This window comes from Ranitomeya variabilis, chromosome 4 (assembly GCF_051348905.1).
Source record: "Ranitomeya variabilis isolate aRanVar5 chromosome 4, aRanVar5.hap1, whole genome shotgun sequence".
In the NCBI taxonomy this organism is placed as follows: Eukaryota; Metazoa; Chordata; class Amphibia; order Anura; family Dendrobatidae; genus Ranitomeya; species Ranitomeya variabilis.
This window is the reverse complement of record NC_135235.1, coordinates 244,138,501-244,162,637: the sequence shown is the minus strand read 5'-3', so window position 1 is coordinate 244,162,637 and position 24,137 is coordinate 244,138,501. Positions and strand designations below refer to the sequence as shown.

Below are 24,137 nucleotides of genomic sequence, written 5' to 3'. Positions count from 1 at the left end.
GTCTGGCTTCTGACCAGGCTCACTTCTTGTCCTCCGGATCCCATGCCATCGTCTGGCATTCGACCCTCAGGCTCACCTCTGACAGTGTCTCATGTTCTTCCTCTCTGTACCGCAGCCTCGGCCAGCTTGTCCTCCCGGTTGCTTGTTAGCTCCGCCTCCATCGTCACTCATGACACCGCGTTCCTCGCTAGGTCTCAGGTCCCGCTCACACTTCATGTTGCAGTGTCTGCTCGACTTTCCTGATGGTCGGCCTCTCCTGTCTGTCCTGCAGCACCCCCAAGCATAACCCCCTGTGACACTAGCCGTGTGTCATCACACTATGGTGCCAGATTTAATTACCGCATACCAGGGATCATGTTCCAGTTTGCAGATGTTAAAATACTTGAAGAGATCATGTTGCCTCATGCTGAAAAGGACATGCCCTTAAAGTGGGTGTTTCTACAAGACAATAACCCTAAACACCAGTAAAATCTTGGTTCCAGTTCAACAAAATTGAGGTTATGGAGCGGCCAACCCGCTCCCCGGACCTTAATCTGATAGAACACTTGTGGGGTGACATAAAAAATGCAGTTTCTGAGGCAAAGCCGACAAATGCCAAAAAATTGTGTGATGTAGTCCGAGCATCCTGGGCTGGAATAATAGGTGATCGGGGCCAGAAGTTGGTGACTCCATGCAACATAGATGTGAAGAAGATCTAAAAAACTGAGTAACAACTAAATATTAGGTTAGTGATTCATAGTAATGATAAAACCACAAAAAGAATACATATTGTCAGTTTGTAAATACAAATGCGGACACACAATGTTAATTTTTTGCTGTTTTCTGTAAAGTAGTTAAATTATACACATTTCTCTTCATATTTTGAATTAGAAAACAGTGTGCAATGTTCCCAATGCTGGAAATAAAAACTAGGAGAAAGATTTTGGGATTAACTAATGTTTCTGAATACACTGCTATTATTTTGAACACTGCTGTATGTTTTCCGCTTAGAATGAGATCAGGTGTGTGTATAATATATATTGTGTATAATTTGTGAAATCACTGAAACTCCGACTTTGTGGGGTAAATTAACCCCTTTCTGACATATGACGTACTATCCCGTCGAGGTGGGGTGGGCCCGTATGACCACCGACGGGATAGTACGTCATACGCGATCGGCCGCGCTCACGGGGGGAGCGCGGCCGATCGTGGCCGGGTGTCAGCTGCATATTGCAGCTGACATCCGGCACTATGTGCCAGGAGCGGTCACGGACCGCCCCCGGCACATTAACCCCCGGCAAACCGCGATCAAACATGATCGCGGTGTGCCGGCGGTATAGCGAAGCATCGCGCAGGGAGGGGGCTCCCTGCGGGTTTCCCTGAGACCCCCGGAGCAACGCGATGTGATCGCGTTGCTCCGAGGGTCTCCTACCTCCTTCCTCGCTGCAGGTCCCGGATCCAAGATGGCCGCGGCATCCGGGTCCTGCAGGGAGGGAGGTGGCTTACTGAGTGCCTGCTCAGAGCAGGCGCTGGTAAGCCTGCAGTGCTGTGAGGCAGATCGGTGATCTGACAGAGTGCTGTGCACACTGTCAGATCACCGATCTGTAATGTCCCCCCCTGGGACAAAGTAAAAAAGTTAAAAAAAAAAAATTTCTACTTGTTTAAAAAAAAAAAAAAACTCCTAAATAAAGAAAAAAAATATATATTATTCCCATAAATACATTTCTTTAAATAAAAAAAAAAAAAACAATAAAAGTACACGTTTAGTATCGCCGCGTCCGTAACGACCCAACCTATGAAACTGCCCCACTAGTTAACCCCTTCAGTAAACACCGTAAGAAAAAAAAAAAAAAACCGAGGCAAAAAACAACGCTTTATTCTCATACCGCCAAACAAAAAGTGGAATAACACGCGATCAAAAAGACAGATATAAATAACCATGGTACCGCTGAAAACGTCATCTTGTCCCACAAAAAACAAGCCGCCATACGGCATCATCAGCGAAAAATTAAAAAAGTTATAGTCCTGAGAATAAAGCGATACCAAAATAATTATTTTTTCTATAAAATAGTTTTTATCGTATAAAAGCACCAAAACATAAAAAAAATGATATAAATGAGATATCGCTGTAATCGTACTGACCCGACGAATAAAACTGCTTTATCAATTTTACCAAACGTGGAACGGTATAAACGCCTCCCCCAAAAGAAATTCATGAATAGCTGGTTTTTGATCATTCTGCCTCACAAAAATCGGAATAAAAAGCGATCAAAAAATGTCACGTGCCCAAAAATGTTACCAATAAAAACGTCAACTCGTCCCGCAAAAAACAAGACCTCACATGACTCTGTGGACTCAAATATGGAAAAATTATAGCTCTCAAAATGTTGTAACGCAAAAAATATTTTTTGCAATAAAAAGCGTCTTTCAGTGTGTGACGGCTGCCAATCATAAAAATCCGCTAAATAACCCGCTATAAAAGTAAATCAAACCCCCCTTCATCACCCCCTTAGTTAGGGAAAAGTTAAATAAAAAAATGTATTTATTTCCATTTTCCCATTAGGGTTAGGGCTAGGGTTATTGCTAGGGTTAGGGCTAGGGTTGGGGCTAGGGTTAGGGATAGGGTTAGGGTTAAGGCTACAGTTAGGGTTGGGGCTAAAGTTAGGGTTTGGATTACATTTACGGTTGGGAATAGGGTTGGGTGTGTCTGGGTTAGAGGTGTGGTTAGGATTACTGTTGGGATTAGGGTAAGGGGTGTGTTTGGATTAGGGTATCAGTTATAATTGGGGGGTTTCCACTGTTTAGGCACATCAGGGGCTCTCCAAACGGGACATGGCATCCGATCTCAATTCCAGCCAATTCTGCGTTGAAAAAGTAAAACAGTGCTCCTTCCCTTCAGAGCTCTCCCGTGTGCCCAAACAGGGGTTTACCCCAACATATGGGGTATCGGCGTACTCAGGACAAATTGGACAACATCTTTTGGGGTCCAATTTATCCTGATACCCTTGTGAAAATACAAAACTGGAGGCTAAAAAATCATTTTTGGGGAAAAAAAAAATAATTTTTATTTTCACGGCTCTGCGTTATAAACTGTAGTGAAACACTTGGGGGTTCAAAGTTCTCACAACACATCTAGGTAAGTTCCTTGGGGGGTCTAGTTTCCAATATGGGGTCACTTGTGGGGGGTTTGTACTGTTTGGGTACATCAGGGGCTCTGCAAATGCAATGTGACGCCTGCAGACCAATCCATTTAAGTCTGCATTCCAAATGGCACTCCTTCCCTTCCGAGCTCTGTCATGCGCCCAAACAGTGGTTCCCCCCACATATGGGGTATCAGCGTACTCAGGACAAATTGGACAACAACTTTTGGGGTCCAATTTATCCTGATACCCTTGTGAAATTACAAAACTGGGGGCTAAAAAATCATTTTTGTGAAAAAAAAAAAAATAAAAATTATTTTCACGGCTCTGCGTTATAAACTGTAGTGAAACACTTGGGGGTTCAAAGCTCTCAAAACACATCTAGATAAGTTCCTTAGGGGGTCTACTTTCCAAAATGGTGTCACTTGTGGGGGTTTTTAATGTTTAGGCACATCAGGGGCTCTCCAAACGCAACATGGCGTCCCATCTTAATTCCAGTCAATTTTGCATTGAAAAGTAAAATAGCGCTCCTTCCCTTCCGAGCTCTGCTATGCGCCCAAACAGTGGTTTACTCCCACATATGGGGTATCGTCGTACTCAGGACAAATTGCACAACAATTTTTGGGGTCCAATTTCTTCTCTTACCCTTGGGAAAATAAAAAATTGGGGGCGAAAAGATCATTTTTGTGAAAAAATATGATTTTTTACTTTTACGGCTCTGCATTATAAACTTCTGTGAAGCACTTGTTGGGTCAAAGTGCTCACCACACATCTAGGTAAGTTCCTTAGGGGGTCTACTTTCCAAAATGGTGTCACTTGTGGGGGGTTTCAATGTTTAGGCACATCAGGGGCTCTCCAAATGCAACATGGCGTCCCATCTCAATTCCAGTCAATTTTGCAGTCAAATGGCGCTCCTTCCGTTCCGAGCTCTGCCATGCGCCCAAACAGTGGTTTACCCCCACATATGGGGTATCAGCGTACTCAGGACAAATTGTACAACAACTTTTGGGGTCAATTTTCTCCTGTTACCCTTGGTAAAATAAAACAAATTGGAGCTGAAATAAATTTTGTGTGAAAAAAGTTAAATGTTCATTTTTATTTAAACATTCCAAAAATTCCTGTGAAACACCTGAAGGGTTAATAAACTTCTTGAAAGTGGTTTTGAGTACCTTGAGGGGTGCAGTTTTTAGAATGGTGTCACACTTGGGTATTTTCTATCATATAGACCCCTCAAAATGACTTCAAATGAGATGTGGTCCCTAAACAAAATGGTGTAAAAATGAGAAATTTCTGGTCAACTTTTAACCCTTATAACTCCCTAACAAAAAAAATTTTGGTTCCAAAATTGTGCTGATGTAAAGTAGACATGTGGGAAATGTTACTTATTAAGTATTTTGCGTGACATATGTCTGTGATTTAAGGGCATAAAAATTCAAAGTTGGAAAATTGCGAAATTTTCAAAATTTTCGCTATTCATTTTTTTCACAAATAAACGCAAGTTATATCGAAGAAATTTTATCACTATCATGAAGTACAATATGTCACGAGAAAACAATGTCAGAATCGCCAAGATCCGTTGAAGTGTTCCAGAGTTATAACCTCATAAAGGGACAGTGGTCAGAATTGTAAAAATTGGCCTGGTCATTAACGTGCAAACCACCCTTGGGGGTGAAGGGGTTAACACCATCTCGCTGTGATTCAGGAGATTCAATCATTTTAGAGGCAAGATTAATTGCAATAAGTTCCTTAAAACAACCCCAGTGGGAATGAACTGGCACTGTGGATTTCAGCTGCAGCTTCTGACCATTCTGTCACCTCAGTATCATGGTATTGTTTTCAAGGGGTTGAAAACTCCACAACTAAGCCCAACATGCCAAGAAGTAACCAACATTTTAGGTCAGAATCAGATGAGACACGGCTAAGGGAAGCTGTAAAGTTCTAAAATACTGGTTACCACATGTACTATCTCAGAAGATGAGCATTATTGGTGCACATCGGCCAATATCCTCCATCTTCATAGACACATACTAGCATGCACCTCAGAAAGTTAAAGGAGAAGGGAAGTAAAGGAGAGGCAGGGATAAAAAACAAACTCCATCCACTCCTTGGACAACCTCTTCTCAATCCTTATTTTCCCCTCCCGTAAAACAACACTTATACTTGCCTCTGGTGCCGGCGCCGTTCCATCAATGTTGGCATTGGCTCTCCAGGACCCGAGTCACACTGCTGTGTCTCACGATCACTGTGACCAATAAGCAATAGCTTCACTCGTCTTTCCTATGGAGGTAATTCACATCTGGAGGAAGTCAAGCTGCGGCTGCTCTCTCTTCCTCCAGATGTTTCGATTTGTCCGAAAGAGGCAAGAGTGAAGTCTGAGCTGATTGGCTGCAGTGATTGTATGATATGACAAGGCTGACACTGCTAGAACTGTGCTGGCACTGGATGGGAGTAAATGACGTGGCAAGGCAGACACTGCTAGAACTGTGCCGGCACTGGCGGGTAGTAAATTATGTGACAAGGTCGACACAGCTAGAACTGTGCTGGCACTGGAGGGGAGTATGTGACGAGACAAGGCCGACAACGCTAGAACTGCGTTGGCACTGGAGGGGAGTGTATGACATGACAAGGCCAACACCACTAGGACTGCACTGGCGGGGAGTGTATGACATGACAAGGGCAACACTGCTAGGACTGCACTGGCACTGGAGTATATGGCGTAACAAGGCTAACACCGCTAGGACTGCACTGGCACTGGAGGGGAGTGTATGACATGACAAGGCCAACACTGCTAGGACTGCACTGGCGGGGAGTATATGGCGTAACAAGGCCAACACCGCTAGGACTGCGCTGGCACTGGAGGGGAGTATATGACGTAACAAGGCCGACACCACTAGGACTGCGCTGGCACTGGAGGGGAGTATATGACGTGACAAGGCCAACACCACTAGGACTGCACCGGCACTGGAGGGGAGTATATGACATGACAAGGCCAACACCACTAGGACTGCACGGCACTGGAGGGGAGTATATGACGTAACAAGGCCAACACCACTAGGACTGCGCTGGCACTGGAGGGGAGTATATGATGTGACAAGGCCGACAACGCTAGGACTGGGCTGGCACTGGTGGGGAGTACATGAAATGACAAGGCCAACATTGCTAGAACCCCGCTGGCACTGGAGGGGAGTATAGGTGTTATTATTTTAATGGAGAACAACTTATTTGAATGGGTTGTCCAAGTAGTGGATAACATGTTTAAGAAAAGTGCCTGGATATGAAGATATCGGCGCTGGTCCCAACCTGTGCTCACAAACGTCAGCATATGACCAGCGTTGTGTATAAAGAGGGCTGGCTGGCTGCTCACTACAAAATCTAAGCCAGCCTGTTTTAGTGTCTGTCGACTGTGCTCATTTCAGTAGGTAAACTAGCTTCTTTGTGAGTCCGTCATCCCCCTTCCTACCCAGCACTAGTCACATACCAGCACATGAAAGTACCAAACAAAAGACACCTGGAGCTGCCAGGACCGGCACAAATAGATTAGATCTGTACAGCAACAGGAAATATGGCTACTTACTACCAAAACCACACACAACTTGTGGACATGTTGCTGATTCTGCAAGAAATCAGACATTTGTGTAATCCTGGACCGTCCTTTTCTTTAAAGGGATTTTCCCAGAATTGAACATTATATTCTATAGATAGAATAGTGATAGCTTACTGATTGCTGGGACCCCAGAGATCTGAAGAACAAGGCTCTGCACCCAGAGTATCAGGTCCTGCAGAACCCAGTACTCGGATCCAGAGCGCCGCCGACCCTGGTACTTGGATCCAAAGCCCCTCAGAGCCCGGTGCTCGGATCCAAAGCCTCCCAGAGCCCGATGCTCAGATCCAGAGCCCCGCAGACCCTGTTACTCGGATCCAGAGCCCTGCAGACTCTGGTACTCAGATCTAGAGCCCGGTACTCAGATCCAGAGCCCTGCAGACCCTGGTATTTGGATTCAGAGCCCACTACTCAGATCCAGAGCTCGGCAGAGCCCAATACTCGGATCCAGAGCCCCACAGAGTCCTGTACTCGGATTCAGAGCCCTACACTTGGATCCAGAGCCCCGCAGACCCTAGTACTCGGATTCATAGCCCTGCAGAGTCCGGTGCTCGAATCCAGAGCGCAGCAGAGATTGGTACTCGGATCCAGAGCCCCGCAGAGATCGGTACTCGGATAAAGAGCCCCGTAGAGACAGGCACTCGGATCCAGAGCCTTGCAATTGAATCCAGACCCCTGCAGACCATGGTACTCAGGTCCAGAGCCCCTCATAGACTGGAAGTCGGATCCAGAGCCCCACAGAGACCGGTACTCGGATCCAGAGCCCCACAGAGACTGTCACTCAGATGCATAGCCTTGTACATGGATCCAGAACCCTGCAGACCCTGGTACTCTGATCCAGAGCCCTGCTCTTTGGATCGCATGTTATCAATATGTTACCAGCTGAAAATATCCCTCAGAATTCAGCATTGATGTCTGTAAAGGCAGTGAGTTGTAAGGGAGAATAGAAAAAGCTGCTTGATACAAACAGTAGAAAGGTTCTTGGCGTTGTATTATTACAGGGATGTGGAGCGACCAGGCGACAGCTGGTGCATTGCCATGTCTGAACTGGTTACACAGCACACTGATATGCACAGAAAATGTCTGTAACCAGCTGTGACTCCCATGGAGATACATGTGGAGGTCTCTCATAGGCGGAGGTCTCTCATAGGCGGGGGTCACTCATTCTTGTGTTGCAGTCGTCTCACTATAAAAAAATCAGAAATGTGCCCAGACCACGGCTGACACTAAACTTCAAGTTCTCAGCAGATTTCTGGGCATGAAAAAATGCAATAAAATCTTCCCCACATTTTGTGATTAAAAGAACAGAAATTAACCCTTTGATAGTTTGTTTAGTGCTAAAACTTCTGTGCTTATGGATTATAAGAAAAAAAAAGTAAAAACTTTCTTCATCCCAGATTAAAAGTAGATAGAAAACGTCTCCAGTGCTGACCATAAAAAGATGGAGCATTTGGCAGTGTATTAATACTGTGAGCTGGATGCGGGCCTCTAACATGCTCACAATCTGACGCCACAGCTCTGAAGTTCCTGGAAGTGGTTGTCAGCTGAGGTTGTCAGGTTATACTTTGGCAGATTGGAAGGTTGGTAGTGACGTGTGGGGCTTCACACACTGCGGTGCAATTTCTTCAGTGCTTTCCTCAAAGACTCCAAAATACATTGAATATCAGATGACAAAGGACGACTTGTGTCTGAAATCTCCCTGCAGGAATAGAGAAAAGAGGAGTCAGATCAGGCGGACGAGGGACTGAAAGCTCTATCTGCGCCCATCACTCATCTCTATATGAGACTGGGATCAGGGGGCTCAAGATTAAAGGGAACCTGCCACCCCGTTTTTTCCGTATGAGATAAAAATACTGTTAAATAGGGCCGGAGCTGTGCATTACAATAGTGTATTTTGTGGACCCCGATTCCCCACCTATGCTGCCGAAATACATTACCAAAGTAGCCGTTTTCGCCTGTCAATCAGGCTGGTCTGGTCAGATGGGCGTGGTGTCTTCCCCCAGATCTTGCTTATTTTTCCGTTGGTGGCGTAGTGGTTTGCGCATGCCCAAGTCCAGAATCCACTGCACAGGGGGGGGGGGGGGGGAAAGAGCGCGATCTGTGCTATTCCCCTGGTGATCGGTGGGGGGCCATCTTCCTGTGGCCGCGCGTGCGCAGATGGAGCGCTCTGCTGCCCGGGGCTTCAGGAAAATGGCCGCGGGATGCCGAGCGTGCGCAGATGGAGATCGCGGCGGCCATTTTCCTGAAGCAGAGTTCGCATCTCTGCTTCAGGAAAATGGCCGCCGCGATCTCCATCTGCGCACGCGCGGCATCCCGCGGCCATTTTCCTGAAGCCCCGGGCAGCAGAGCGCTTCATCTGCGCACGCGCGGCCACAGGAAGATGGCCGCCCCCACCGATCACCAGGGGAATAGCGCAGATCGCGCTCTTTTCCCTCCCCTGTGCAGTGGATTCTGGACTTGGGCATGCGCAAACCACTACGCCACCAACGGAAAAATAAGCAAGATCTGGGGGAAGACACCACGCCCATCTGACCAGACCAGCCTGATTGACAGGCGAAAACGGCTACTTTGGTAACGTATTTCGGCAGCATAGGTGGGGAATCGGGGTCCACAAAATACACTATTGTAATGCACAGCTCAGGCCCTATTTAACAGTATTTTTATCTCATACGGAAAAAACGGGGGTGACAGGTTCCCTTTAACAAGCTATCAATTGGCAGCAAGGTCTACAATGCTGACAGAAGACCCTAAGAAAGTGTACACTCAAGATGTCGGCTCGAGAAACTTCTGGCTGCAGCAGCCCTCATGGCAATAACCCCATACTGTGGTGATGCCCCTGGGAAGCCACGGTCCTCATCTTCTCAGCACTTCCCAGCTTTGTTCCTCCAATACAGAGCTCAAAACCCCTTACTCAAAAAGAGAGGAACCGAAATCTGCAGCTGCAAGCAGGGGGGCGCTCAGAAGCTGAAAGATTGCAATGCACCCACTCCTCCATGGTACCCTCTATGTCCAGGGCTTCTCATGCCCATGTAGTGAAATATGTATATGTGTGTGGCCGGCGGTTAACCAGCATCTGTCCTCAGGCTGCAGGTCTCACCAAGGTGATAATATATGTTATCCCGAGAAAAGGCAGCTTTCCTGTTCTCAGACCACAGGGGCCCTTCCTGGAAAGACACAAAATTGGAAACATTTAACACCTCTGATGCCTCAAAGGCAGATGTCAAATGGGACCTAGTGCAGCCTGACAATTTCTATTTACTATGAGAAAGATTAGAATAGTAACCTGGGAGGCTGGTCTAGAAATCTGATCTCCAAGTTAACTCTATAAATTAGGGCTCTACACATAGAAAGATGTTCACAAGTGGGGGCAGCCTGGAAAGTTGATGTGAACCATTCCATATTTCTCCCTCCCTCAGAAACAGAGTACCAGACTGCAAAGTTCGATATTTCTATAAGTTTTCTCCCTTTATTTTATCACTGTTTTAGCATATTTGAATGTCACTTTTTATTCCCATATTGTAATATCCTTTTGATTGTAAGCACTGTACCTTTTCTATTAAAGCTTAACACTTTAATAAGTCTGATCCTTGTATGCTCTAAAAGAATCCATAGCCTTAAAATGTGTGAGCCTTATGATTGGCAGACAGAAGTAGTAATATTTCCGGGACTCATCGCCCGTGTGTTCAGTAAGTGGTGGCAGCATGTATAAGCGGGTGTGTGGACTGTGTTGGGGTGTGAATTATGCTCCCATTGCAGCATAGGACAGAGGTTGAATGTTGGACTGAGAGGAGATAGATTAACCCTTGCAGGCGCAACCCCAAATCACGGGCTGAGAAGTAGGTATGTGACACTCAAGCTATGTACAGACATCATTTCTGTCCTCAATGGGGCTCACAAGCTAAATTCCTTATCAGTATGTTTATTAATTGTGGGAAGAAACTGGAGGAAACCCACACAATTACAGACAGAGCACAGAAAGTTATTAGTGGAATTTGAACGTAGGACACTATAGCTAGAAAGCAACAGTGCTAATCACTGAACCACTGTGCTGCTAACCACTAAGCCACCATGCTACTAACCACTAGGCCACTGTGCTGTCCCAAAACTTTCAATTTTTCGTCTCCTGCATTCAATAGAAACATCACAATAGTCCAAGAATAATGCCATTATATTACTAGCAATTCTGAAGCCAAATACAGGACTGTGCTGGATATGAAACATGACATGTTGACAAGGGCACCTTAGTTAGAGAAGCTCCGCTCCATGTCTAGGGGTGGGAAAAGAGGCTGGAGGTATCACTCATGCACTGCTGATAGCGGATCATTGATAAAATAAAGACATTTATTATTACATTATTTATTAAATGTCTATTTTATCGATGATCCGTTACCAGCAGCGAATGAGTGATACCTCCAGCCTCTTTTCTGTACCTGGGTCTACCTCCCGACTGGTATCTGAGCAGCAGCTGTTTTACATGCCCGTTGTGTGTTGCCTTTTAGCAACATGACAAGGCAAGTGCATCTTCCATTTTGTTGACACCTCGCTGTCATCAGCTAAGACCCTATTGCGCTTTATTCTTTCCCATTTTTTTCCTCATCTTTATGTCTAGGGTTGGGCATTTGACACCAGGTGGAGAGTCACTCTGCTCCGTGTCTAGAGGTGGGCATCTGACACCAGGTGGAGAGTCACGCTGCTCCGTGTCTAGGGGTGGGCATGTGACACCAGGTGGAGAGGCACGCTGCTCCGTGTCTCAGGGTGGGCATCTGACACCAGGTGGAGAGTAATGCTGCTCCGTGTCTAGGGGGGGCATCTGACACCAGTTGGAGTCACGCTGCTCCGTGTCTAGGGGTGGGCACCTGACACCAGGTGGAGATTAATGCTACTCCGTGTCTAAGGGTGGGCATCTGACACCCTGCCACACTGCTCCATGTCTAGAGGTGGGCATCTGACACTAGGTGGAGAGTCACGCTGCTCTGTGTCTGAGGGGGGCATCCGACACCAGGTGGAGTCACGCTGCTCCGTGTCTAGGGGTGGGCACCGGACACCAGGTGGAGAGTCACAATGCTCCGTGTCTAAGGGTGGGCATCTGACACCAGGTGGAGGGAGAGTAATGCTGCTCCGGGTCTAGGGATGGGCATCTGACACCAGGTGGAGAGTCACGCTGCTCCGTGTCTAGGGGTGGGCATCTGACACCAGGTGGAGAGTAATGCTGCTCCGTGTCTGGGGATAGGTATCTGACACCAGGTGGAGAGTCCGATGCTCTGTGTCTAGGGGCGGGCATCTGACACCAGGTGGAGAGTCACGCTGCTCCGTGTCTAGGGGTGGGCACCTGACACCAGGTGGAGAGTCACGATGCTCCGTGTCTACAGGTGGGCATCTGACACCAGGTGGAGAGTGACGCTGCTCCATGTCTAGGGGTGGACATCTAACACCAGGTGGAGAGTCACGCTGCTCCGTGTCTGGGGGGGGGCATCTGACAATAGGTGGAGTCATGCTGCTCCGTGTCTAGGGGTGGGCACCTGACACCAGGTGGAGAGTCACGATGCTCCGTGTCTAGGGGTGGGCATCTGACACCAGGTGGAGAGTAATACTGCTCCGTGTCTAGGGATAGGCATCTGACACCAGGTGGAGAGTCCGATGCTCCGTGTCTAGGGGCGGCATCTGACACCAGGTAGAGAGTCACGCTGCTCTGTGTCTAGGGGTGGGCATCTGACACCAGGTGGAGAATAATGCTACTCCGTGTCTAGGGGTGGGCATCTCACACCAGGTGGAGATTAATGCTGCTCCGTGTCTGGGGGTAGGCATCTGACACCAGGTGGAGAGTCACTCTGCTCCGTGTCTCAGGGTGGGCATCTGACACCAGGTGGAGAGTAACGCTGCTCCGTGTCTAGGGGGGGCATCTGACACCAGGTGGAGTCACGCTGCTCCGTGTCTAGGGGTGGGCACCTGACACCAGGTGGACAGGCACGCTGCTCGGTGTCTAAAGGTGGGCATCTGACACCAGGTGGAGATTAATGCTACTCCGTGTCTAAGGGTGGGCATCTGACACCAGGTGGAGAGCCACACTGCTCCATGTCTAGAGGTGGGCATCTGACACTAGGTGGAGAGTCACGCTTCTCTGTGTCTGAGGGGGGCATCTGACACCAGGTAGAGTCACGCTGCTCAGTGTCTAGGGGTGGGCACCGGACACCAGGTGGAGAGTCACAATGCTCCGTGTCTAAGGGTGGGCATCTGACACCAGGTGTAGAGTAATGCTGCTCCGGGTCTAGGGGTGGGCATCTGACACCAGGTGGAGAGTCACTGTGCACCGTGTCTAGGGGTGGGCATCTGACACCAGGTGGAGAGTCACTCTGCTCCGTGTCTAGGGGTGGGCATCTGACACCAGGCGGAGAGTCACTCTGCTCCATGTCTAGGGGTGAGCATCTGACTCCAGGCAGAGAGTCACTCTGCTCTGTGTCTAGGGGTGGTCATCTGACACCAGGTGGAGAGTCACTCTGCTCCGTGTCTAGGGGGTGAGCATCTGACATTAGGCGGAGAGTCACACTGCTCCATGTCTAGGGGTGAGCATCTGACACCAGGTGGAGAGTAACTCTGCTCCGTGCCTAGGGGTGAGCATCTGACACCAGGCGGAGAGTCACACTGCTCCATGTCTAGGGGTGAGCATCTGACACCAGGTGGAGAGTAACTCTGCTCCGTGCCTAGGGGTGAGCATCTGACACCAGGTTGAGAGTAACGATGCAAGTGCACAACGCTCTGCGGTCACCTCGTCACTTGTCTGTAGGTAATTCATACCATCCGTTTTTGAAGAGTTCATGAAACTGCAGGATAAAAAAGAGGCAGAGTGAGTAAAATGGAGACATGTAGACAAATCCTATCACTACAGACCATGAGCTCGAATATCGGCGCACATAACAGCCTCGCCGATGCAGAGTTACCTCCATGATTCTAGGGATGGCTTTCTGGAAGGTAGACATCATGCTACCCTCCAATGCCTGATTTCATTGTCCCATACTTAAATTCTTTCCTATGTTCCTCTTACTCCACTTGCCTCTAGTCTTACACCCTTCTTTCATGACTGATAATAAAGCACTGGTGGGCCTCTCATGAGCTGTACCCTTGACTTTACATGCCATCTTCATGCATGGCTCTGAACTCTCTGGAAACATTTTATAAATCAATCAATTACATTTTTTAAGTGTAAAGAAAATATATATAATGCCTCCACATTAGAGAAGAAGCCTATGGCCAAGCATAGCAGGCTGACTAGTGTCCGATGTGATGGGCCTTCACACTCATGGGACTAATCTTTACAATTATGGCAGAAAAAGGATTTACATATCAGTCTAGAAATATGCCGTACCTTTGACCATTGGGCCTGCTGCTGGTTACAAAGTAACCTTTCTGATAGGCACAGCACATGCCGACAGTAATGAGCACGAGCACCAACACCACCACCAGGACACCTCCAACAATGCCACCAATATTCAGGTCATCTGAGGGTAAAAGACAGATATTACCGGAAAGGAGGAAACAGTCATGGAAGTCACCATCTCAGGGGCTCAGCCGAGGACAGTCACATGGGACAACCTGACACAAGTGCATTACACAAGTTGCCGAGAACCTACAAACTTCCAGAAGCTGCGCGTCACACCGGGCAGAACCTGCGGCATTGCTGGCAATACAGTAATACTGGCCCATGTCTCTTTTATTCACAGCAGCAAATACCTGAAAGGAGGAAACAGTCAGTCTGTGTCATGGGGCCCGGACATCACACTGCCATGTGCATGCTGCCACTCACCAAAGTCCCGGAGCTCACATTCACAGTGAAGGTCGAGTTCAGGAACTTGGGGTTGCTTCTAGACTCTTCAGGAAGGGCGTCACTGTTGCGGTACCAGCGATAAACAGAACTGGGGTAGCCCTCATTTTCTCGGCAGTGCAGAACAGCAGATTTCCCCACAGGCACAGATTTGGGCACTCGGCACTGGGGAGTTACAGGTTTTACTAAGTGAACAAAGAAGAAATGGTAATAGATTAAAAAACCAGCAGAAAAACAATTACCCATAATAATCCATCAGAACACCGGAAAACGCGCCTCAAAAGCCTCTATCCAGATAGCCCAGGAGGCGACATTGGAACACATATCACAGGATTTCAGCGAGACCCCTCATCACCGAATAGTGACACATCCTGACATCAGGCCAAGTTACAAGACAGCAGCAGTCAACGGGTTCACTACACCATGGCACGGCTCATATTACCCCGTGCCGTGTCGGCCATCACTTCATGCAGTCAGTAATCCTCCTACATCTGATGAGCCAATGATGCAGGAATGGAGCAGGCGGCTGGGCACAAAAAAAAGCAGAAAAGAGGCATCCAGCCCCAGGCAGAATAAATATCACCATTTATTACATTCATTAAAAAGAACATAAAAGAAAAAAAAATCCAAGTGGTAGACGGTTCCACCTTTCACAACTCGAACCATTATCATCATAGCTGGAAAGTGAGCTACGGCAGTCTTCACCTGGACTTTGTTTTTACATTTTTGTACTGTTAATTTCTAATGAATCTAATAATTGGCAGCTGGTTACTGAACTTTAAGCAGACAGCAGAATTCATCTCATATCAATTATCACATAAAGCACAAAATCCGCTGTATGGCTGGTCAGACGGCGGTAACAGTGTGTGATCGGTGAGCGGGTTGAATATACTGTAAAGTGTGATTGGGGTTGTCACGGATCCCACCGTACTGCCACCAATTTGTCACGTACCCGCTCTCAGCACGCGACTTGGGGTTGCGCCTGCAAGGGTTAATCTATCTCCGCTCTCTCAGTCCAGCATTCAACCTCTGTCCTATGTTGTAATGGGAGCATAAATCACACACCGACCCAGGCCACACACCCGCTGCCACCACTCACCAAACAAACGGGCGATGAGTCCCGGAAATATTACTACCACTGTCTGCCAATCATAAGGCTCACACAGTTTAAGGCTATGGATTCTTTACAACATACAAGGTTCAACTTGTTAAAGTTTAATGATTTAATACAAAAAGGTGCAGCGCTTACAATAAAGAAAAAGGTATAAAAATATGGTAATAAAAAGTCACACAAATATGCAAAACAGTTATAAAAATAAACAGGAGAAAACTTACAGAAATACCTAACAATGTAAGAATAAAGAAAGATGGCTGACAGCACTCACTTACTGGGGCGTCCGTTCAAAGTCCAGGGAACCTTCCAGGACAATCAGGTAGCTTCAATCAAAAGGATCACAGCGCTCCATCCGGATGTGATAATTTCAAAAAGGTAGCTTTATTATGCCATCAAAGCGACGTTTCGACCCAACAGGTCTTTATCAAGCAACCTGTTAGGTCGAAACGTCGCTTTGATGGCATAAAGCAGCTACCTTTTTGAAATTATCACATCCGGATGGAGCGCTGTGATCCTTTTATTTGAAGATACCTAACAATGTAGTCTGCTTTCTGCTCCCTGAGGGGGGAATGGATGGACTGGATCACATCAGCTTGGCTGCCCTCAATCTGTGAACACGATTCTATGTATACAGGCCTGATTTATAGTCATCCTGGAGGACAGATTTCTAGACCAGCCTCTCAGGTTGATATTATAATTGCTTGTTTTTTCATTGGCCCATGGCCACTCCACCAATGAAAATATTATTTTCTCTGAAATTCTTAGTGTAAAGTTTCCCACAGATAGATAGTGTCAGGCTGTAATTGACATCTCTCTTCAAAAGAGCTAGAAGGTGTGAAATGTTTCCCCTTCTTCCTGGTTCCCAGCAAGACCCCCATGGCGAGATTGGAGACAGTAGACGGCCTTCTCAAGATACATATGTTGTGACCTTTGTGAGACCTGAAGTTTCAGGGCAGATGTTAAACTACTGCTGGTTACACATATAAACCTATGCATATTTCACTACACACATATATACCTATACATATTGCACTACAGGGGTGATTACACTGTATGTATGTAATCGGGGTGATTACACTGTATATATGTGTGATCGCTGATAGCGGTGATTACACTATATATGTGATCGGAGTGATTACACTGTATATATGTGATCAGGGTGATAACACTGTATATATGTGATCGGAGCGATTACACTGTATATATGTGATCCGAGTGATTACACTGGATATCTACATCTACATCTCTGGACCAGATATCACCACCCTACTAACCAGAATCCCTCAATGTCTATCCGCTATTTCATCCTTCTTGTCCACTAGATTTCTAAAACTTAACATGCACAAAACAAAATTCATCGTCTTTCCCCCATCTCACGCGACTCCCCTCCCCCCCAACGAACCTATCCATTACAGTAAACGGTTGGCCCACTATCCCTAGTCCCACAAGCTCGCTGTCTCAGGGTAATCCTTGACACTGATCTCTCCTTCAAACCGCATATCCAAGCCCTTTCCACTTCCTGCCGCCTTCAAATCAAAAATATTTCATGGATCCGTACATTCCTAAACCAAGAATCTGCAAAAACCCTAGTCCATGCCCTCATCATCTCCCGCCTCGACTACTGTAACCTCCTGCTCTGTAGCCTCCCCTCTAACACCCTCGCACCCCTCCAATCTATTCTAAACTCAGCTGCCCGACTAATCTACCTGTGCCCCCGCTATTCCCCAACCTCTCCCCTGTCAATCTCTTCACTGGCTCCCCATTACCTAGGGACTCCAGTACAAAAGCCTAACCATGACATACAAAGCCATCCACAACCTGTCTCCTCCTTACATCTTTGACCTCGTCTCCCGGTACTTTCCTGCACGCAACCTCCGACACTCACAAGATCTCCTTCTCTACTCCCCTCTTATCTCCTCTTCCCACAATCGCATACAAGATTTATCTCGCACATCACCCCTACTCTGGAACTCTCTACCACAACACATCAGACTCTCACATACCATCGAAACCTTCAAAAAGAACCTGAAGACCTACCTCTTCCGGCAAGCCTACAACCTGCAGTAACCACCGATCGACCAATCCACTGCACAACCAGCTCTATCCTCACCTACTGTATCCTCGCCCATCCCTTGTAGATTGTGAGCCCTCGCTGGCAGGGTCCTCTCTCCTCCTGTACCAGTTGTGACTTGTATTGTTTAAGATTATTGTACTTGTTTTTATTATGTATACCCCTCCTCACACGTAAAGCGCCATGGAATAAATGGCGCTATAATAATAAACAATAATAATATATGTGATCGGGGTGATTACACTGTATATATGTGATCAGGGTGATTACACTGTATATATGTGATCGGGGTGATTACACTATATATGTGATCGGGGTGATTACACTGTATATACTGTATGTGATCGGGGTGATTACACTGTATATATGTGATCGGGGTGATTACACTGTATATACGTGATCGTTGTGATTACACTGTATGTGATAGGAGTGATTACACTGTATCTATGTGATCGGTGATAAGGGTGATTACACTGTATCTATGTGATAGGAGTGATTACACTATATATGTGATCAGGGTGATTACACTGTACATATGTGATCGGGGTGATTACACTATCTATGTGATCGGTGATAGGAGTGATTACACTATATATGTGATAGTGGTGATTACACTGTATATATGTAATCGAGGTGATTACATTGTATATATGTGATCGGGGTGATTACACTGTACATATGTGATCGGTGACAGAGGTGATTACACTGTATCTATGTGATCGGGTGATTACACTGTATATATGTGATCGGGGTGATTACACTGTACTTATGTGATCGGGGTGATTACACTATATATGTGATCGGTGTGATTACACTGTATGTGATAGGAGTGAATATATGTAATCGAGGTGATTACACTGTATATATGTGATCGGGTGATTACACTGTATATATGTGATCGGGGTGATTACACTATATGTGATCGGTGTGCTTACACTGTATGTGATAGGAGTGAATATATGTAATCGAGGTGATTACACTGTATATATTTGATCGGGTGATTACACTGTATATATGTGATCGGGGTGATTACACTGTATGTGATAGGAGTGAATATATGTAATCGAGGTGATTACACTGTATATATGTGATCGGGTGATCACACTATATATGATCGGTGTGATTACACTGTATGTGATAGGAGTGAATATATGTCATCGAGGTGATTACACTGTATATATGTAATCGAGGTGATTACACTGTATATATGTGATCGGGTGATTACACTGTATATATGTGATCGGGGTGATTACACTGTATATATGTGATCGGGGTGATTACACTATATATGTGATCGGTGTGATTACACTATGTGATCGGAGTGAATATATGTAATCGAGGTGATTACACTGTATATATGTGATCAGGGTGATTACACTGTATATATGTGATCAGGGTGATTACACTATATATATGTGATCGGAGTGATTACGCTGTATATATGTGAAAGGTGACAGGGGTGATTACACTGTATCTATGTGATCGGGGTGATTACACTGTATATATGTGATCGGGGTGATACTGTATATAGCTCTGCAGTGTGATTCCTATAAGTGTGTCCTTGAAGTGTGAAGATTAATTTTAGAATTAAAACCAGAATTGAACCAGAAGGGAATTGAAGGTAACTGGCCAGTCACTGTAAACAATGTTTCTGTTTGTTTTCACTTTCACCCCTATAATTCTTCACTTTCTGCAAACTTCCCTAATCCCTACACCCAGTAAGGAACTGTTCATCTCTTCAATCCTCCCCATCCATCTCACCTCCTCCTCAGAACTGTTCCTTAACATACAATCCTCTGTCTCCAAGCACAGACAGCACCTCATGCCCTCTCCTGCTCCCACCTGCTAACACTTTCTCTGCTCCTTCTCACTGCTGGTGATATCTCTCCAAATCCTGGTCTTCCTCACCACATCCCCACAGTCAGTTCTACCTCCCACCCACGCTCCATCACAAATTTCCGTAACCTCTCTAACCTTATACCCATTCGCCCAGCCCATACTTCCCCAGTCCCACTAACAGTCGCTCTGTCTGCAACAAGCTTTCCTACATCCACAATCTTTTTATTACTACCAAACTTTCCTTCCTCGCCATCACTGAAACCTGGCTCACCCCTTCTGACACAGCCTCTCCTGCTGCACTTTCCTATGGTGGCTTCCACCTTTCTCACACACCCCGCCCCAGCAGCAAGCATGGCGGAGGAGTTGGTTTTCTCCTGTCAGATAACTGCTCCTTCACCCCAATCCCACTGCCACCCTCTGTTACCCTTCCTTTGAGGTGCACTCTGTGCGCATCTATGCCCCCACCAACCTCCAACTGGCTGTCATTTACCGCCCCCCAGGGCCAGCCACCACCTTCTTTGACCACTTCACCACCTGGCTACTTCATTTCCTTTCTGTGGACATTCCCAATATCATCATGGGCGACTTCAACATACCCATTGACACTTCCCTCTCAGCTGCCACTAAACTATTATCTCTCACTTCATCCTTCGGCCTCACTCAATGGTCTTCTGCAGCCACTCACTAAGATGGTCACACATTGGACCTCATCTTCACCCTCCTCTGCTCCCTATCTAACCTCTCTAACTCACCTCTTCCTTTTTCTGACCACAATCTACTCACATTCTCTTCCCTCTCCACTCCTTGTCTACAATCCCCACCCCACAAACTTGCAAACCCTCGCAGAAATCTTAAACACCTTCATCTACATTCACTCTCTGAATCCCTCCTCCCTTTTACAGACATAAGTTCCCTACACAATGCAGATGACGCTGCCGCTCTATATAACACCACAATAGCTGCAGCTTTGGAATCTCTTGCTCCTCTCACACATACCAAAGCTCGCAAAATCAACAGACAGCCCTGGCACACCAGCCTGACCAAGGAACTGAGGCGAGCTTCCAGGGCTGCAGAGCGGAGAAGGAAAAGATCCCACTCCAACGAGCACTTCATCGCATTCAAACAGTCCCTCACTACTTTCAAGACCACACTCGCCACAGCTAAACAAACCTACTTCTCATCTCTCATATCCTCCGTCTCACAATCCTAAACAGTTATTCAACACCTTCAACTCTCTCCTCCGTCCCCCAGCACCTCCTCCTCCCCACTCATCTCAGCTGAAGACTCATTTTTTAAGCAGAAGATTGAGAACATCAGAGACAGTTTTAGTCGACAACCCCCAAAGCCCTTCCTCCCAACTACCCAGCCCTCCACCTCGAAATCCAACTTTTCCACCATTACAGAAGATCGACTCTCCACTCTACTCTCAAGATCGCATCTCACCACCTGTGCACTTGACCCGATCCCTTCCCACTTCATCCCAAACCTCGCCACAGTCTTCATCCCAACTCTAACCCATCTCTTCAACCTATCACTAACAACTGGTGTTTTCCCCTCAAGCTTTAAACATGCCTCAATCACACCTATCCTCAAAAAGCCCTCTCTTGACCCATCCTCTAGCTATCGCCCTATATCACTTCTCCCCTATGCCTCAAAACTACTGGAACAACACGTCCATCTTGAACTGTCCTCCCATCTATCTTTCTGCTCCCTTTTCGACCGCTTACAATCAGGCTTCCAGTCACACCACTCCACTGAAACTGCCCTAAGGTCACCAATGACCTATTAACCGCCAAGAGCAAGCGGCACTACTCTATCTTCCTCCTCCTGGACCTGTCCTCTGCCTTTGACACAGTGGACCATTCCCTATTACTACAGACCCTCTCATCCCTTTGCATCACAGACTTGGCCCTATCCTGGATCTCGTCATACCTAACTGACCGAACATTCAGCGTCTCCCATTCACACACACCTCCTCACCTCACCCCCTATCTGTCGGAGTCCCGCAAGGTTCAGTTCTAGGGCCACTGCTCTTCTCCATTTACACTTTTGGCCTGGGACAGCTCATAGAATCTCATGGTTTTCAGTATCATCTCTATGCTGATGACACACAGATCTACATCTCTGGACCAGATATCACCACCCTACTAACCAGAATCCCTCAATGTCTATCCGCCATTTCATCCTTCTCCGCTAGATTTCTAAAACTTAACATGGACAAAAAAGAATTCATTGTCTTTCCCCCCCATCTCACGCGACCCCCCCAACGAACCTGTCCATTACAGTAAACGGCTGCCCACTCTCCCCAGTCCCACAAGCTCGCTGTCTCGGGGTAATCCTTGACACTGATCTCTCCTTCAAACCGCATATCCAAGTCCTTTCCACTTCCTGCCTCCTTCAAATCAAAAATATTTCACGGATCCGTACATTCCTAAACCAAGAATCTGCAAAAACCCTAGTCCATGCCCTCATCATCTCCCGCCTCGACTACTGTAACCTCCTGCTCTGTGGCCTCCCCTCCAATCTATTCTAAACTCCGCTGCCCGACTAATCCACCTGTCCCCCCGCTATTCCCCGGCCTCTCCCCTCTGTCAATCCCTTCACTGGCTCCCCATTACCAAGATACTCCAGTACAAAAGCCTAACCATGACATACAAAGCCATCCACAACCTGTCTCCTCCATACATCTGTGACCTCCTCTCCCAGTACTTTCCTGCACGCAATCTCCGATCCTCACAAGATCTCCTTCTCTACTCCCCTCTTAGGCTACGTTCACATTTGCGTTGTGCGGCGCAGCGTCGGCGACGCAACGCATGCAAAACGCAGCTTTTTGTGACGCATGCGTCCAATTTTGGCATGATTTTCGGCACAAAAAAAATGCAGCGTCCTGTGCGCCCTGACGCTTGCGCCAAAAATGACGCATGCGTCACAAAACGCAAGACAACGCATGTCCATGCGCCCCCATGTTAAATATAGGGGCGCATGACGCATGCGCCGCTATGCATCGCCGAACCTGCGCCCAATGCAACGCAAATGTGAACGTAGCCTTATCTCCTCTTCCCACAATCGCATACAAGATTTCTCTCGCGAATCCCCCATACTCTGGAACTCTCTACCGCAACATATCAGACTCTCACCTACCATCAAAACCTTCAAAAAGAACCTGAAGACCCACCTCTTCCAACAAGCCTACAACCTGCAGTAACCACCGATCGACCAAACCACTGCACAACCAGCTCTATCCTCACCTACTGTATCCTCACCCATCCCTTGTAGATTGTGAGCCCTCGTGGGCAGGGTCCTCTCTCCTCCTGTACCAGTTGTGACTTGTATTGTTTAAGATTATTGTACCTGTTTTTATTATGTATACCCCTCCTCACATGTTAAGAGCCATGGAATAAATGGTGCTATAATAATTAATAATATATGTGATTGGGGTGATTACACTGTACTGTATATATGTGATTGGAGTGATTACACTGTATATATGTGATCGGGGTGATTACACTGTATATACTGTATGTGATCGGGGTGATTACACTGTATCTATGTGATCGGGGTGATTACACTGTATATATGTGATGGGGTGATTACACTGTATATATGTGATCGGGGTGATTACACTGTATATATGTGATCGGAGTGATTACACTGTATATATGTGAGTGGATTGATTATACCGTATATATGTGATTGGGGTGACTACACTGTATATATGTGATTGAGTGATTACACTGTATATATGTGATTGGAGTGATTACACTGTATATATGTGATCGGGGTGATTACACTGTATATATGTGATTGGAGTGATTACACTGTATATATGTGATCGGGGTGACTACACTGTATATATGTGATTGAGTGATTACACTGTATATATGTGATCGGGGTGATTACACTGTATATATGTGATCGGGGGTGATTACACTGTACATATGTGATTGGGGTGATTACACTGCATATGTGTGTGATCAGAGTGATTACACTGTATATACAGTATGTGATCGGGGTGATTAAACTGTACATATGAGTGACCGGTGACAGGGGTGATTACACTGTATATATGTGATCGTGATCGGAGTGATTACAAATATATACAGTACAGACCAAAAGTTTGGACACATCTCATTTAACCCCTTCATGACCTTGGGATTTTTCGTTTTTCCGTGTTCGTTTTTCACTCCCCTCCTTCCCAGAGCCATAACTTTTTTATTTTTCCGTCAATTTGGCCATGTGAGGGCTTATTTTTTGCGGTACGAGTTGTACTTTTGAACGACATCATTGGTTTTACCATGTCGTGTACTAGAGAACGGGAAAAAAATTCCAAGTGCGGTGAAATTGCAAAAAAAGTGCAATCCTACGCTTGTTTTTTGCTTGGCTTTTTTGCTAGATTCACTAAATGCTAAAACTGACCTGCCATTATGATTCTCCAGGTCACTACGAGTTCATAGACACCTAACATGACTAGGTTATTTTTTACCTAAGTGGTAAAAAAAAATTCCAAACTTTGCTTTAAAAAAAAAAAAATAAATAAAAAAATAAAAAAATCGCGCCATTTTCTGATACTCGTAGCG

General features: G+C 46.4%; 1 protein-coding gene across 1 annotated transcript in view; it reads right to left on the bottom strand.

Moving 5' to 3' along the window:
- Positions 1 to 7,692: 7,692 nt before the first annotated feature.
- Positions 7,693 to 24,137, bottom strand: part of JAM3 (junctional adhesion molecule 3) — a 116,691-nt gene continuing 100,246 nt past the window's right edge. The window contains exons 5-9 of the mRNA XM_077249344.1: positions 14,519 to 14,721; positions 14,346 to 14,445; positions 14,081 to 14,213; positions 13,484 to 13,538; positions 7,693 to 8,419 (exon numbers count right to left, since the gene is read on the bottom strand). Coding sequence (XP_077105459.1) covers positions 8,384 to 8,419; positions 13,484 to 13,538; positions 14,081 to 14,213; positions 14,346 to 14,445; positions 14,519 to 14,721 — 527 coding nt within the window. The 3' untranslated portion in view covers positions 7,693 to 8,383. The remainder of the gene's footprint in view (positions 8,420 to 13,483; positions 13,539 to 14,080; positions 14,214 to 14,345; positions 14,446 to 14,518; positions 14,722 to 24,137) is intronic.